The sequence below is a fragment of the Camelus ferus genome, chromosome 10, assembly GCF_009834535.1.
Source record: "Camelus ferus isolate YT-003-E chromosome 10, BCGSAC_Cfer_1.0, whole genome shotgun sequence".
Lineage (NCBI taxonomy): Eukaryota > Metazoa > Chordata > Mammalia > Artiodactyla > Camelidae > Camelus > Camelus ferus.
This window is the reverse complement of record NC_045705.1, coordinates 61534498-61552455: the sequence shown is the minus strand read 5'-3', so window position 1 is coordinate 61552455 and position 17958 is coordinate 61534498. Positions and strand designations below refer to the sequence as shown.

At 39.0% G+C, this 17958-nt stretch overlaps 1 protein-coding gene across 4 annotated transcripts in view; it reads left to right on the top strand.

Annotated features, from left to right (window-relative positions):
* The window catches only part of PAK1 (p21 (RAC1) activated kinase 1), a 122804-nt gene extending 111869 nt beyond the window's left edge, over nt 1–10935 (top strand). For all 4 annotated transcript variants that reach the window (XM_032489496.1, XM_032489495.1, XM_006191641.3 and 1 more), the window contains exons 12-15: nt 1267–1366; nt 2388–2584; nt 5394–5531; nt 9607–10935. In XM_032489496.1, coding sequence (XP_032345387.1) covers nt 1267–1366; nt 2388–2584; nt 5394–5531; nt 9607–9693 — 522 coding nt within the window. In that variant the 3' untranslated portion in view covers nt 9694–10935. The remainder of the gene's footprint in view (nt 1–1266; nt 1367–2387; nt 2585–5393; nt 5532–9606) is intronic.
* The last annotated feature ends 7023 nt before the right edge of the window (nt 10936–17958 follow it).

Below are 17958 nucleotides of genomic sequence, written 5' to 3'. Positions count from 1 at the left end.
ACTGTGAACATTCACATACAAGTTTTTGTTGGATATATGTTTTCATTTCTCTTGGGTATATACCTAGCAATGGAACTTCTGGTCATATAATCAATGCCTAACATTTTGAGGACTGGCTGAACTATTTTCCAAAGTGCCTCTACCATTTTATATTCTTGCCAGCAATGTATGAAGTTCCAATTTCTTGAAATCATCTTTTTATATTACGGTTTTTGACATCCAGAGGCCACGATCTCTAGCCTCCATAAGAAAGCAACTCTTACTTTTCCAGAGATAATCGACTTCTGGCTTTTGTTTTTTTTTATTTAGCCATCAGTATGTTCTTAGAAAGTGAAGTATTAATAAGTTGAGAACATTTAAATAGTTTTTTTCTAATTGGTTTTCATCTTTAGTGTTTTTTCAATGGGTGGAAGCTTCTAAAATTTTAACTTTGGTTTATGAACTTAAACTAGTGGAGTTAGTAACAAACATGAGATTATCTTTTCTGATCCCCACATTTTATAGATGGAAAAACAGTAGCCCAGAGAAAACACCTAAATCTAGGTGTTTTCCAAGGTTCTCTTCTTCCTCCTCTTATCTTCTATAACATTTGCCAGTTTTAGCCATTATTATAACTTGAAAAAAATCTGTTCATGAATGACTTGTAAACATTTGCTTTAAGTCCAGACCTCTGTACAGAACTCAAGACTCATATCTTCAGTGGCCTACTAAACATTTGTCTGCAAATGTTCATAGGGATATAAAGTTCAGCATACCTAAAACAGTACAAATTATTTCCTCACCAAAATAAGATTATCCTCCTAAATTCACTGCTTCTAATGTCATTTCCATTTGTCTAGTTTCCCAAATATGACTCTCATTTGTCATTTTCTTCCAGTTTAATCATCACAAAATCCTTTCCATTCTTCCTTAGTACTTTATTTATTTATTTATTTATTTATTTAGGCATCAGGTTCTTTGTCAAAGATCTAATGTTCTGTAAACAACTCTAAAATACTTTGGAGGAACTCTTGTACTTAAATAAAATGATTATAATGTATAATAAGGTATGATCAGGTATATTATAATAAAGGTACAAGGCAGCACAGTGTTAAAAGAATGCCAGGAGACAGGAGAAGGTGTTATACCTGCCACTGATTTGGAACAAGTTCTTTTACTCACTGGGGCCTCGCTTTCATGATCATAAAATGAGGAGGTTGGATTAGTGATTTTCTCTAAGTCTTCATATTATATGTCCCTTCTTTCTCCCTTTGCCTACTTCAATAGTGCCTGCAGGCTTTGGAGTTTCTGCATTCAAACCAGGTTATTCACAGAGACATCAAGAGTGACAACATCCTGTTGGGAATGGATGGCTCTGTCAAGCTAAGTGAGTGAAAGTGATAATACTTCTCTTTGCTGTGGGGCCCTGTCTTCTCTGGGATGGTAATCATATAATAGTATCTGTAGGACTCACCAAAGATCTTTATTTTTTCCCTTGGATATGTGGACACTTTATATTGCTCAGCACTATATAGGATGTCATTTCTCTTTTTTTCCCACTCATTTAGGCATTCAGTGAAAAAAATTTACTGAATGCCCACTATGTGCTAGGTCCTGTGATGGGTGCTGAAGATACTTTTGCCTGTGTTCAAGTAGTTCTCAATCTAAGTATTTTGTGTTTCCTATACTAATCAGAAAAAAGAGTTTAGTGTAATTTCTCTCACTCAGTCATTCATTCAGCAGACTTGTATTAAATGTCTGTTATATGCTGGGCCTTTTGGAATGAAAAAAATGAGTAAGAGGACATAGTCCTTCCTGTTGAAGGCCTCATAATTAAGCAAACATATCATTGCAATATCATGTGAATGTACTGTAAGCAGAACATTTTGTTCAAAAATTTAAGGACCAGTAACCCAGACAAACAGTTGTATCACAGGTGGATGGGCAACTTATGGGAAGATATTAGCAGTCTCTATCCTGGGGCATAGAGTGAGGAGCTGATGAAAGCACGGCCATGCGTAGTTATAGGTGATTACAATTTAAGTCCAGTATTCATGCCAGGAAATAAAGCAAATTACCAGATATAGGAGCATGGGAATTGTTTTCAAGAAGAATTGGGGCAAGTAATCAAGGTCAAAATGGGCAGCTTGGATTTTAATGCCCGGTCCTAGTTTGAGGAGGGGTAGGAGGCCAGAGATGATGTTTGTTATGTTCCTCCTTCAAGACTGAGCAGGAGACAGGCTAGGAGCTGAACATAAAGGTGGCAGTTACGTGACTTCAGCTTTGGAGAGAAGGGGTTGTGTTGGCTTAGAGCCAGGCAGAGGTTGACCCCTAAGTGGAGGCACACAGTCGATACTTATTGAAGGAATACCCTACATATAAATTCTTCCTGTCTTTACTTTTTCTAGCTGATTTTGGATTCTGTGCCCAGATCACCCCAGAGCAGAGCAAACGGAGCACCATGGTGGGAACCCCGTATTGGATGGCACCAGAGGTTGTGACACGGAAGGCCTATGGTCCCAAGGTTGACATTTGGTCCCTGGGCATCATGGCCATCGAAATGATCGAAGGGGAGCCCCCATACCTGAATGAAAACCCTCTGAGAGTGAGTGTTATTAGTCCCAAAGCAGGATGTTTGGGCTGTTTGATTTCTGTTTTTTGGATAAAAATAGACCCTGTTGAATTTAAAATATAAATTATTAAAGAAAAGGTATATTAGTACTCACTCATTAATTTATTGAACAAATATTTGAGTTCCTATCATGTGCAAGAAACTGTTCTAATGATGATAAAGCAAATTAATATATAGTAACAGAAGATAAGTGCCGTGAAAAAAAGCAGAGTAAGCGGCTTAAGGGAGTAATAGGGGGGAGGAGGGAGAAGTGTGCTATTTTATCCTGGGTAGAGAATGAAGTCCTCTCTTACAAGTTATTTGAGCGGAAACCTGAAGAAAATAAATGAGTGAGCCGTGAGATTCGTCTGATGCAAGAGTTTTCCAGGTATCAAGTATATAAAGAACTTGATCTGAGAACACGCTTGTTGTATCCTGGGGAAAACCAAGGAGGCTAATGTCTCTGAAGTGAGTGAGCAGCGTGGAGAGTAGTAGACAAGATCAGAAAACTAACAGAGGGCCAGATCGGGAAGACCTTGTGGCCATTGTGAGAACTCGGCTTTTAATATGTAAGCGATTGGAAGCCATGGAGGATTTTGAGCTGAGGAGTAATATGATCTGATTTATGTTGTAAATGAATCATTTTGGCTGCTTTTATGGAAACTAGACCATGAGACTATTGTAATCGTTCAGATAGGAGTGGTGGCTTGAACTATACTGGCAGGACTAGAAGTGAAGAGTGATTGGGAATATCTTGAATGTGCAGCTGACAAGATGAACTGGATATCAGAGAAAGAGGAATCAGTAATAACTACAAGATTTGGGGTTTTATTTGCAGAAAAAAATTCAGTTGCCAGGGAAGTTTGAAGTGCAGGTAGTGTGTGATAATAAAGAGTTGGTTCTGATTGTGTTAATTCGAAATGTTCATTAGGCATCCAAGTGGAGATACTGAGTAGAGCTGCACATGAGAGTTCAGAGTTCAAAGGCGACAGGTCAGGACTGTAAATGTAAATTTATTGGTAGGTATTACATAGTTATCACCTAGGAAGTGAGATGTGAGTACTAAGACCTGGGATACTCTCATGTTTACAGGTTGGAGGAACTAGCAAAGTAGACCAATGAATGGCCTTCCTGATAGGAGGAGAACTGAGAGAAATGTCTTGGAGGCCAAGAGGACGCAGTGTTTTGAGAAGTAGGCTAGATCACTGTGTCAAATGTGACTGATAGGTTGCATGTAAGATAACACTAAGAAACGATCATTAGATTTGCCAATGTGAAGGTTATTGATGACTTTGATGATCAATATCACTGGAGTGATGGGAATGAAAGCCTAATTAGAGTAAATCCACCAGAGTGGGAGAAGAAGTTGAGATGGCATGTATAAGCAGTTAGTTTTATTTTTCGTTGTGTTTGTTTGTTTTAATGGAGTTTTACTGTGAAGGTAACAGAGAAATGGAGCAATATCTTGAAATGGAGTGAAGGGAGGGTTTTTTAAAAGATATCATTATAGCATGTTTTTGGGCTCATGGGAATGTTCTAGTGGAGAAGAGGAAAATGGTAATATACCACAGAGAAGAGACATCTGTAGGAGTGATATCCTTAAGTAGATGAGAGGGGTTGGATCAAGTACTGAAGTAAAGAGCATTAAATTAGAATATGGGCAACTAACCCACTGTAATAGGAGAAGGAAAGCAGAATATGTGAGTACAGATGCAAGTAGGTAGGTAATTTTGGTCATGGGCAAATATGAGTTATTCTGATTGCCTTTATTTTGTTACTCATTCCAACCTCCCATTCAGTGCAGGAATTCCCTGTGTGTTGTCGCTGACAGATGGTCATCTAATCTTAGCTGCATATCTCCTGGATAGCCTTGATTATTGGAAAGTGCTTTAGTGTACCAAACTGAAACTACCTTCTGTAGTTTCTACCCTTGGTGCCCAGTTTTGCCCTGTGAATCCATGTACCACTCATTTTCCTCCACCTTAGAATGGCCTTGAAAATGATGATTAGTAGAGCATGATGGAAATAAGACTGGGATTAGAGTCAGAGGATATGAGCTTGTATAAATAGCTTGATCCCAGCATATCTCTTTATGTTTCTGGACTTCATGGTGAAATTGGGATGATAATTCTTGCCATGCCTATTACCCAGAGTTATTGTGGTCATCAAATGAGATAGTGTTTGTGTAAGTACTTTATGAATTAAAGTGCTGAGTGCTTGAAAAGGTTTTTTAGTATGACTATGTTTTTCTTTACCTTTCCCAGGACATGCTTCATGTCAGGGGACCAGGGAGGCAACAGTGAAACAGGTTGCTCCTTTACAGAACACTTCCTTTATATAGTACTCTCCTGCTTGAAGAGATGGTCTTTAGATGACTGAAGTGAAGGCACCGGGAATAATTTCCTTCAGCAAATGGGCAGATATTTAACTCATCAGGCTAAATGAATAATAAACTGTTTAGATCTATAATCAAGACTAATAATAAACCCTTGGGTCTAAACACACTTCATAAGCTTACATAGTACTTACAGTATACTATGTTGTTTTATTTTACAAATGTCTGAGATAGGCACTGTTGTCATCCCTGTTTTACAGATGAGGAAGTTGGAAGTTCACTGGCTTGCACATGGTCACATGACCTTTAAATGTTAAACCTGGCCCTTAGGTCATAGTCTTTCCAGTATACCAAAGCTGCCTCTGTGTTCTGGAGGCAGAAAGCAGCTGACCATATTTCTAAAGGCTTGTTTGGGGACCAAGAGAGAACCCCAGTTGGAGCCTAAGGCAATTCTGTTTCTATTGCCAGGCCTTGTACCTCATTGCCACCAATGGGACCCCAGAGCTTCAGAATCCAGAGAAGCTGTCAGCTATCTTCCGAGACTTTCTGAACCGCTGTCTTGAGATGGATGTGGAGAAGAGAGGTTCAGCTAAAGAGCTACTGCAGGTAACTTTCCCTGTGCAGGGAAGCACCTAATTTGAAGAATCACTAAACCAAGGCTTTTTTGCTTCATTTTTGTGTGTGATGTGCTGGCTATTTTAGAATTAGTCTTCTCTGCTACCACATCCCATGCTCAATTTGTATTCCTAGTTCACTAATCTTCATCCCTAGGCCTTTCTTCATGTTATTTCCTTGGGCTCTTCCTCAGCCTATTAAAACTTTGTACATTCTCCTAGGCTCCATCTTACAAAGCTACTTTCTGAGTTCCTATTGAGTTTTGCCTGTATCTTCCGTTAGCACTTGTTTTGTTCTGCCTGAATTAGTCTGAAAGAGTCTGAGTCTTGGTGAGAAGAAGCTCTTTGACATGTAAATCTTATAGAAGTTATATTCTACTGGGATAAGCTCAAAAGATAGATTTTTCAGTAAAGGCTATCAGAGGATAGTTAGTGACTGCTGCTTTTCAAGTCTTCCCAGTTTTTTCATTGGAAACACTCTCAAATGGTGAGAATGATAGTCTGCTTGTTTGGAGTGAGATCCTGTCAGGTTTTTAGGGAACCCAGAGTTGGGGTTTTACCAAGCCTTTTATATTCTACCTGCTTAATCCTAAAGTTACAACATAATTACTTCACATGGTTGCAAAAGCTGCTGTTAGCTGTCCACGTTGTTTGTATTTAACATTTATGTCTCAGGTACAGTTTCTTATTACTAGTGTCACTTTACTACATTGCCGACTGGTGATGTAATAAGTATCACATGCAAGTTTATGACAGTGATTAATCTGTAGGCATGCACAGTTACTTTTGTGTTACAAAGACAGGCACAACTGAACAGGGCAGGGCAGGGCAGGGCAGGGGAGGACCTACCCTACTGCCCCACATTAAAGAGTTATGAACAATTCTGTCTTTCCCACTAGGTTATAAACTCTATTTTATTATCTCTGGGTCTCCTCTTATACCTAAGACTTGACTGAAAATAGGTGTTCAGTGGGAGAAAACATTTGCAAATGATGTAACTGATAAGGGGTTAATATCCAACATATATAAACAGCTCATACAATTCAAAAAAAAAAAAAAAACCCAGTTAAAAAATGAGCAGAAGACCCAAATAGATATTTTTCCAAAGAGGAAATGCAGATAGCCAATAGGCACATGAAAAGATACTTAACATCACTAACCATCAGGGAAATGCAAATCAAAACCATAATGAGATATCACCTCACACTGGTCAGGATGGCTATCATCTAAAAGGACACAAATAACAAATGCTGGCGAGGATGTGGAGAAAAGGGAACCCTAATGCACTGTTGGTGGGAATGTAAATTGATGCAGCTGCTGTGGAAAACAGTATGGAGGTTTCTCAAAAAATTAAAAATAGAACTACCATATGACTCAGCAATTACATTCCTGGGTATATATCCAAAAGAAAGAAGAACAGTGATTTGAAAAGATACATGCAGCCCCAGTGTTCATAGCAGCATTACTTACAATTGCCAAGATATGGAAGCAGCCTAAGTGGTCATCAGCAGATGAGTGGATAAAGAAGCTGTGGTGTGTGGAATAGAATGGAATACTCCTCAGCCATAAAAGAATGAAATTTTGCCATTTTCTGCAACATGGGTGGACTTGGAGGATATATAACAGAAAAGAAATAGACTCACAGATACAGAGAACAAATTTGTGGCTACGAATGGGGAGAGGGAAGGGAGAAGGGACAACAGAGTATGGAGGATTAAGAGGTACAAACTATTATGCATAAAATAAGCCACAAGGATATATTGTACAACACAGGGAAAATAGCAAATGTTTTATAATAACTATAAATAGAATATAACCTTTAAAATTGTGAATCGCTATATTGTACACCTGTAACTTCTATAATATTGTACCTCAACCACAATAAAAAATCGATTTTCAGAAAATATTTGTTGAACTGAATGGAATTGCTTAAATTATTTACCTTCATTGAAATGTTACCCTTTGGAACATATTTAGCATCTCTTTGTAATCAGGGTTACTGATTGCAGGGCCCTGGTCTATTATATATGAGATCTTGGTTCTGCCAAGTGTAATCCATTAGTTTCTAGCATACTTTGGGAATTAAGGCCCTTTATAACAAGCAGTACAATTAGGATCCCTTTCCTTTCATATGGGGTTTGCTCTGGAAACCCTAAGCATTGGGAAATGTGCAAATAATTTGCAAAACCTATGACTGGTGAAGATGATATTGTTAATTAGGTATTAACATAGGTATTGAAAGACTAATACCCTCTAGAGTTTTCTTCCTCATATAATAATGTAACTAATAATAAATGCATTATGTTGAATCTTTACCCAATTTTTGACACTAAGCAATATATATATATAATATAAATATATATATATTTGGTTTTTTTAACCTATTCTTTATAATAACCCTGTGATTTATAGGTTCTGTTATTCCCATTTTTACAGGCAAGGAAACTGCAGTTTCAAGTGTTTAGTAACTTTTCCATGATTATGTAGCTAATAAGCAGTGAATCCAAGATTTCAGCCTGTGTCTCTTTGGCTCTCAAGTGTGTATGTTCTTGGCCACTCCTTGGCTCAGAGTGTTAAAACTGGAAGAGCCTTAGGGCTTATCTAGTCTATGTTGTTCATTACCCAGAGAAGGAAACTGAAGCCTCCCAGCTGGGTGTTGGATCATGCTGCTTTCTTAACTTGGAGGGGAGTTGTATAAACTGTGATATGAGAACACTGATCCTTTAACTTGTTACTGTACATTGTAAATATTCAAAACCATGACTTTCAGAATCTTAAATCATGAAAGCTTCACATCTGTTTCTCCTGTGAGAACACACTTGTGGATAGAAATACGTAGGATGTTATGTGGGAATTTGTATCTTCATGATTTAGCCGAGATCTTTTATTCCTTTTGTAGTAATAGTAACTTCTTGTTTTTAGTACCTCTTTATATCCTATCTCTGTCCAAAACGAAGTTGAAGTACTTCTAGCATAGAATATGTGTAAATATGTGTGTCTGTACATGTATACAGTATGATTAATAAAAGGGACTTATTAAGATGGTAGAAAAATCAAATATACTAATAATTTGAGTAAAATAGTTGTGTTTAAACATCAGATTTGGCTCTTAGTTTCCTGGTAGCCAGGACAGAAAAGGAAATGTGTTAGTTCCTATGTTTCTTATCAAATGGAAGAAATATACCACATCCTCAAGACATAAGACTTTTTCATTGGTAAATGTAAGAAAAGTCATTTTTAGTTATGAGGCTCTTGAGTTATATAACATTCCATAACATTTTTACTGAAAATATAGAAGTAGTTTTCATATGGTGTTTTCTCCAGAATGGTCTTTAATAAGTTGTGGATGTGGCCCAAATGAAAGTGATTTGGAAAAGGAGCAAGCTATTGAAGTTCTTACTTGAATTAATTAGCCTTACTAGGTTCAAGGATAGAACAACAGATTCCTAGATCAATGCTCCTGAAATGCAGTATTGCAGTGTACCATTGGATCATGATCAATTAATAACCTTCCCTCAGAGCTAATTATTATTCTGATTATCACCATAGTTAAGTCTTACTAATATAAAATGTAATCATACAATATGAACTCACTTGTGTCTGGCTGCTTAACGTGATGTCTGTGGGATTCATCCTGTTGTCAGTGTATCAATTATTTATTCGTTTTTATTGTTGTGTAATTTTGTATAGTTTGTATGAATTTAATATTATTCATTCTTCCCTTCTCTTGGGCATTGGGTTCTCTTCATTTATGACTATCATAAGCAAAGCTGCTATGAGTATTTTTGTATGTATCTTTTGGTGGGGATTCACAAGCTCACTTCTCTTGGAAATATACCTAGAATTGGAATTGCTGGGGTATAGGATAGATGTGTATTTAGCTGGAGGTAGATATTGCCGAACAGTTCTCTAAAATGGTATGTTATCTTTTAAAGATGTTCTTCAATTTGAGGATGACCTGAGGCTTTCCAGGCAGCACCTTGTGCAAACATGGATGCCCTTAACATCTTGTAATGAGGAAGAATGGTAAATAGTCATGTGTCTTTTGTTCTTTTTCTCCTTTTTAGCATCAGTTCCTGAAGATTGCCAAGCCCCTCTCCAGTCTCACTCCACTGATTGCTGCAGCAAAGGAGGCAACCAAGAACAATCACTAAAACTACATCACCCCAGCCTCATTGTGCCAAGCCTTCTGTGAAATAAATGCTCATTTCGGAAATTCCAACCCCTGATGCCCTCTCTTCCTTGTCTTGCTCCTCCCATTTTCTGGTCTAGTGCTCTCAAGGCTTTGGTCTTTGAAAACCATGTGTCCAGCGTTGAAGAGAACTGCAACTGAATAATCAGATGATGGCCATTTAAAACTAAGGAATCTGCTCCCAATTTGTGGATATAAGGATGATTTATAATTAAGGGCTTATATGAATAAACCCTTGAACTCCTATTTCTATATAGCAGAATCCCTCTCCCCAGTCAATTCTTAACTATGTAAATTTTGGGCTTTATAATATTATCAATTTGCAGTCGATTGAGATTTCTTTAGTGCTTGCTTTTTGGTTACAAAACTTCCCAAACACCTTATTGCACTGAAAATTGAAACATCTTGAGAAAAGCCATGGAGATTGATAATCTGCCAAGGACATGAAATGGCTCTTCTTCTTGGACCATGACTGTGGTACAACTGATCCTGATACGGGAGACAGACCTACCACAATTTTCTTTGTGTGTGCTTCTTGCAGCTCTTTGGGAGGATCTTGACCCAATAGTGTTCCCTACGCTATTTCTTGTGAAATGGTCTTGGCTATGTAGCAGCTTTTGAGTCCCTAAATCCCCTACGCTGCTGCCCCCATCCTGTCCTTATTTAGAACATTAAAAAGTTTCCTAGGGCACATGCTAGGTGAGAGCAGCATGAGAAGTCAGGGAAGAAAATTCAGCTGATTTTAAAATAAGGCTGGACATCAGCACCTGTCCAGCTATATCTACGTGATGTTTCAAGAAATCAGTCTCTTTTTCCATCTGGTATAAGGAGCTGAAAGACTAATTCAGATCTTCTGATGGCCTGAATCTTTGGGTCAAAGGGAAAGATCTCCAAATCTGAGACTATGTGTTAGTTTTAGATGGATTTGTCAGCCTGAGATGACACTCTGCCAGCTTTGAGGGGACCCTGTTTTTATGATGCATGGCCAAGCTCTCTGCAAATGGAAATGCTTGCACTAGGTGTTGGGGATGTTTGCTACCTCCTGCTATCTTTGTGGTTTTGGTCCTCCCACTGTGGTAGGACCCCTGGCCAACATTGTGGCTTGTCATGTCAGCCCAGTGTCTACCTTGTCATGCTCTGAGGTACCATTGCCTCTGCAGCACAAGTTTTATTTCCTTCAATAAAAGGAGTTGAAAATACTTTACTTGAAGTATGCCTTTCTTCTTTTCCTTATTCCCTTCCTCTTTTTTTTCCAGAACCATTTGAGATTAAGTTGCAAATAAGATGCCCCTTTACCACTATGTATTTCTTAACACTTTTATTTTAATTATAAATTAAGAGAAATGGGCCCCAAATGTTTGTATTTTATAAGGTATTGGCTTAGGCATTTATGGAGGCTGAGAAATCCCATGATCTGCACATGCAAATTGGAGACCCGTGGAAGCCAGTGGTGTAGTTTGAAGACCAGACAGCCAGAGAGCCATGGTGTAGATTCTAGTCGAAGTCTGATGCCTGAAGAACCAGGAACATTGAGGGTAGAAGATCAATGTCTCAGCTGAACAGTCAAGCAGAGAGCAGCCTTCTTCCACCTTTTTGTTCTATTCAGGCCCTCAACTAGTTGGATGATGCCTCCCCACATTGGGGAGGGACATGTGCTTTACCCAGTCCACTAATTCAAATGCTCATCTCTTTTGGAAACACCCTCACAGATCTAAACAGAATACAGAATATTGGGATATCTAGACATCCACTTAAATAATGGAACATTCTTCATGCCCAGGCAGCTTGGCAGCATATTTCCATGCCTTTTACTGACTGCAGAGTGTGGAAGTAAGAGAACTCTGAAACTCTACCCATAAACAATCGCTGCTGGTCTAATTCTGTGAGTCCTGAACACATCTATCCCCCATGTGTTAGTTTTCTATTGCTGCAGAACAAATTACCACAAACATCGTGGCTTCAAACAACACAAATTACCTCACGGTTTCTATAGGTCAGAGGTCACAGCATGACATGGCTGGATTTTCTACTCAGGGTCTCATCAGGCCGAAAATCAAGACATTGGCTGGGGCTGTGGTTCACATGGGGCTTGGAGTCATCTTCCAGGCTCGCTATTGGCAGGATTCATTTCCTTGTAGTTGTAGGACAGAGGCCCTCTTTTTCTTGCTAGCTATCAGCAGAGGACCTAGCTCCTAGAGGCTGCCTGCAGTTTCTTGCCACATGGACCCCATAGTCAATTCACAAAATGAATGTTTGCTTTCTTCTAGATCAGCCAGAACATAGCTCTTTGACTTCTACTTTGGCAACCAGCCAGAGAAAGCTTTTTAAAGGGCTCACGTGATAATCACCCTAACACAAGGTCAGCTGATTTGGGAACTTAATTACATCTGCAAAATCCCTTCACAATAGTACCTAGATTGCTGTGTGATTGAACAACTGGGAAAAGGTATGTGTATAACAAAGGCTGGGAATCTTGGAGGGCTGTCTTAGTATGTTTGGGCTGCTATAACAAAATACCACAGACTGAGTAGCTTATAAACAACAGAAATTTATTTCTCATGGTTTTGGAGAAGGCCCTCTTTCAGGTTGCAGCCTGTTGACTTCACTCTGTGTCCTCATATAGTGGAAGGAGCTTAGGGAGCTCTAAGGGATTTCTTTTTATCAGAGCACTAATCATATTCATCAGGGTTCCACCTTCATAACGTAAGTATCTCCAAAGGCCCCATCTCCTAATACCATCTCACTGGGCATGAGGATTTCAACATATGAATTTGGGGGAAGGGGACACATTCAGACCATAGCAGGAGCCATCCTAGAATTCTGCCCCCAAAACCTGGCTCCTAGCCATCTGTTAGGGACCCAGGAGTTAGGGGCTGGGGAAATAACTGGAGTAGTACAATTGTAGTGCAGGGACCTGCACCTAGATATTCCTTTCTATACCTCTGCACTTTTTCCTAACCTGATTGTCTTTGGCAGTTGGGAAGTCTGCATGATACCCTAAACCAAGAGTGGGTAGAGCAAACCTAAGGGCAGTGCTAGTGCTGTGAGGCTGGCTAGTGGTGGCCCAAACTGAGGTCACACTAATACCTTAATGCTGCATTTGATGGTACTGTATACCTTGCTACGTGAACACTGTGCTAGGTGTCCTCCCTCGGGTGTAAGTAAATGTGGTCCAGTTACTATGGGACCATGGAGGAAGGAGATTGGTGGTATTTGGGCTACTTCTGGGTTCCTGTTAAAGTATTTGTGCTGGGCCAGTTAGAGATATTTTCAGAAGAAGCCTCTCATCAGAAATAAGGGAATACTTAAAACCATGGAGGCATTTGGAGGAGGTATATGCTATCTTATACTTGGATCCCTCCAGGAGGATTGTCACCTAGGCCACCCCATTCTTCCAGGCATCTCTTATTGACACTGGCTCCTTTGCTGATCTGTCACAACACTGAATAGTCATCAATTACTGGATGCAGCAAGGGAGAGCTTGAAGCACTCCAGTGTTTCCTAACACTTTTCTATTCCCAGTTTCCTATTCTACTCCATTGAATTATACTACCCACTACCTGCCTATGAAATTGATTGGTAACAATGGATTCTTAGGTTCCATGTCTAGTTCTTTCTCTGTCTCCTGCAATGACATAGGATTTTGGTCATTAGGAAAAGATGTGGGAGCAAATCCTATAGGCCTTGGTTAGTCTTTATTCAAGCCCTGTATCTGTGAATGTTGGCCTTAACTCTACACAATGCATGTACCCCCACACAGATGACTCTGGACTGCAATAATATGTTCCTCTTGGCTAACTTCCTGTGTGGTCAAATGGCCTTCACATGTTTGCCTCCTCTGACCATGACCTATAACCCGAGGTGATTACCCAGATGTTTTGTGCTTTCTGTGATTCTTAGGCCCCCATAGCCACCACTTGACCTACATGTAAATGAGGAAACTTCCCAGTTGGCAGTGGGGAGGGAGGACTAGGAGACACTACAAAGTCTTACTCCTGGGTGAAGGGTAATTGAGACTGAAGACAATAGGAAATCTGCCAGTTATGCCAGGCTAAATAGCTAATGAGCCCACTCTAGCCACTGAGTGGATTAGCCTGGATTCCTTAGCCAGGATGGTTTTATTTTTATTTATTACTGTTGTTGTTATTTTAACCAGGGTGGATTTAGATCACAGAATTGACCTTCATAATCTGATAGCCAGAGTGCTGTCCTGTGCCCTAATCAACACATCCTATTTTTAACAATCATGATTAGTGGCAAGTAAAATAATCAGTATTCTGGAAATAGGGAAAAGCAGTGTGGTTATCTAATGTACCCAAATTAGAACTCTGGTACCTCATTTATTGTCTAAGTCTAAGCTCCCTTAGCCCCTGGTTTAGGGAAGGGCTATTCATGGCTTTCTGTATTCCAGTGATTTTCCAAGTGTGGTTCCTGCACCAGCAACATTAGCATCACCTGAGGACTCTTTAGGAATGCAAGCTCTCAAGGACCTCCATGGATCTGCAGTCTGCAGATAAGCCCTCCAGGTGATTCCAACAGTTCAACTTTGAGAACTCCTGCTGTGGTCACTGTACTAACCATTCTCCAGGGTTCCCTATAGATTGAAGTGGTATATATTACTGGTGGAATGGGGTATAATGCATAAAGGCCACACTGAGATTGGAGTTGGAGAATTACAGTGGTTGAGAAATAAGGGTTGACTTGCTCAAGATTCTCTGCAGACTGGCCTCCCAGAAAAGGAGTTGGCCTTTGAGTTCCATGGAAACCAGCTACAGCTGAATGCTTAAGGAAATAAATTCTACTATATTTCTTGTCTGGCATATCAAGACATGACTTTTTGCTCCCTGTCTTATCAGGAAAGAGCCTGTGCGCTCCTACCTAATGTACAATAAAGTGGTGAGCTGGGCTTGAAGCCATGGTTCTGCCATGCCATGCCTCTACTGGATCACAGCCCTTGTCAGGCAGCCATACTGTTTTTTAGACCTTTTCCTTTGTGAAGAAACAATCTTCCTCATTGACAGTGAGATGGGAAGGAGTTAATTGGAAGACACTGCACAGAAAAAAAAAAGGCAAAAAAAAAAAAAAAAGTAAAAAGAAAAAAGAGACTATCAATAACTGGGCTACAAAATAGTTAATGCCTGAACTAAATGATTAACAAGAACTAAGTTTATGTTTAATTTTATTAAGAATTTTTTCTTTTTGTTTCTTTTGTGCTTATTTTAGAAGAACCAAAACAAAACAAACAAGACATACCTTAAAAGACATTTAAAGACGGTGCTCTGAGCTAAGGTTGGGGGTCAGCCTTAAATTCAGTCTTGCGTCCTAAGGGGCATCTGAGGCCACGCCCCTGACCACGCCCACCGGCACCTTCAGTGTCTGGCTTCCTCTTCCGCCTGGCCTCCATCTTGAGAGACGCTGGCTTCTCCAGCTTGAATTTTAGTTTTAGGTTTGGGGCTGTGAAGTCACCGTAAGTATTGTGTCCCGCTCTGTGCTTCCCCTTTAAAAATCTCTAGAAAGAAGAAGCTACGTTAATACTGTCAAGTTGGGGGCCACACCTGAGGCGCTTTGCCCAGTCAGCTCACCATGTCAGGTGAAGCTGGCGCTGCCATTACCCCACTGCTCCAGGGAGGACACTGAGACAAAGGGCTTCCACCTAAGTTGATTCCCAGCCCCAATCGGACAAGGGGACGAAGCCCCCAGCCCCTAGGCACCCCGGTGGCTGGGCTGGGCGTCCTGAGCTTAGTCGGAAGTCTTTGCAGCTGTGAAGGGCGCGGCTTGTTTCTCTTCTCAAAGATCGCTGCCCAACGCTACCTGTATGTAGTAAACGTTTGAAAATAGTTGTTTCGTGTATTATGTCCAGGTTTCTAGTTATTTATGAGGGAAGGGTGAGTCTTTTTCTGGTATCTCAATCCTGATAGGCATGCCCGGGTTTTTGCCTCAGGCAGCTGGGTGAAGAGTGGTGCCTTTTACTGAGATGGGACTGACCTCAAGAGGAATAGGTTTTGGAGGGAAAATGCAGAGTTGAATGTTGGTCATAATACTTTTGAAGTGCCTGTGAGAAATCCAAGTGGCGATTTCAGAAGTCTGTTGAATATGTGGGTTTGGAAATCAAGAGAAACTCTTTATTGAACTTTTCCTAAATACTATTGATTTTCGTGTGAACTTGGCTACTCTGATAAACACAAAGTTAGAAGATCTGTGCATATGTGGAAAATGGTTGTACTAATGGTTCTGGTTAAAATGTTGTCTTTTATTCAGACTCAAGCAGTTTACCTTCCTCCCAATCACAGAACTTTTGTTCACAACATCTTTCCTGAACTCTCTAGTATTTGCAACTAATCACCTCAAGTTCATGTAGTTTCATTATCATCCAATTCAAACTCTTTTCTCATTTCAATTATGTTTATTTGCCTTTGACCCATGGGTATTTTTTTTTATAAATATGATATTTAATTCCAAAATGTGGAATTTTCTAGTTGTCTTTTTCTTACTGCTTTCTGGCATAAGTGCACTTTTGATAAATGTTCCATTTACATTTGAAAAGAATATACATTCTGCAGTCATTTAGTACAGTGTTCCATAAATGTTAATTAAGACGATTTTGTTAATCAAGTTGTTAAAGTCTTCTACATCCTTACAGGCTTTTTGACTATGTATTGTATCCTTTATTTCCACCATGATTGTGGATTTGTCTATTTCTCCTTCAGAGGCTATGTGATTAGGTGCCTATAAATGGAAAATTCTTTTTTAAAAATAATTTTTCATCATTATGAAATGTCCCTCTTTGTTTCTGCTAATGCTTTTTGCCTCAAGGTTTTTTGATCTGCTGGTAATATAGTGAGGTAGATTATATCATTTGGTCTCAATTCTCACCCTCCTTTAATTATACCCTTTTTTGGTCACATCTTTTGCCGTGCAGCTTTACAGTGCCCTCTATCATGAGTTGACTTCGACTTCAAGACATCCCTTGAAGCAAAAACTTGAAGTGGGCTTGTACATTGAGACTTGCTCTCTTGGACAACTTCCATCACCATAAGAATGTACTCAGATCATCCTGATTGAATGAGACGTGGAGCAGAGTTCTCTAATCATACTAGCTGAGGCCAGTCTAGATCAGCAGGATGGATAGCTGATCAGCTCAGATGTATGAGTAGTAAATGCTTATTGTTACATGTGACTGAGGTTTTGTCCTTGGTTGGTACATGGCATTATCCTGATAATGGAATACTGATACATGTACAAGGTATATCTTTCTCAGTTTTTTTTTTACCTTCTATATAAACAAACCAAACTCTCATAAGGACCGTATCATTGGCTTTTTTTTTCCTTTTTTAAAAAATTGAGTTATGGTAGTTTACAATGTTGTGCCAATTTCTGGTGTACAGCACAATTCTTAAGTCATACATGAATATACATATATTCATTTTCATATTCTTTTTCACCATGAGCTACTACAAGATATTGAATATATTTCCCTGTGCTATACTGTATAAACTTGTTTATCTATTTTATATGTAACAATCAGTATCTGCAAATCTCAAACTCCCAGTTTATCCCTTCCCACTCGCCTCCCCCTTGGTAACCACAAGTCTGTATTCTATGAGTCTGTTTCTGTTTTATATATAAGTTCATTTATCTTTTTTTTTTTTTAGATTCCACGTATGAGTGATATCATATTGGGTTTGTTCTTTTAATGCAGTTAGCAGTTAGACAATATTATTATTGTTTTTTTAATTGGAGCATTTAGTCCATTTATATTGAAAGGAATTGCTGATATATTTAGGTTTAAATCTGGCATTTACTATTTGCTTTCTAGTTGTTTTCCTGTTCTATGTATCTTTTTCACTTTTTCTTGCTTTCTTTTGGACTAATTGAGTAATATTTGTGATTTCATTTTATCTCCTTTGTTGGTTTATTACACATGTACACCTTTTTCCAGAGGTAACTTTATTGTATACAATTTTCACATATCACAATCTACTTTCAAGTAATATTAAACCACTTCACATATAGTATGAGAACTGTACAACAAACAGTACAGTTTAATTTTCCTCCTCCTGGCCTTTGAACTATTATCATGCATTTTACTTCTACAATTTTTACAAGATGCAATATCCTTTGTTACTGCTTTTTCTTCAGTCAGTTATCTTCTGAAGTAATTTTTTAACTGTGAAAACATTATTTTATATCCGTCGATGTATTTAATATTTCCAGTGTACCTCATTCC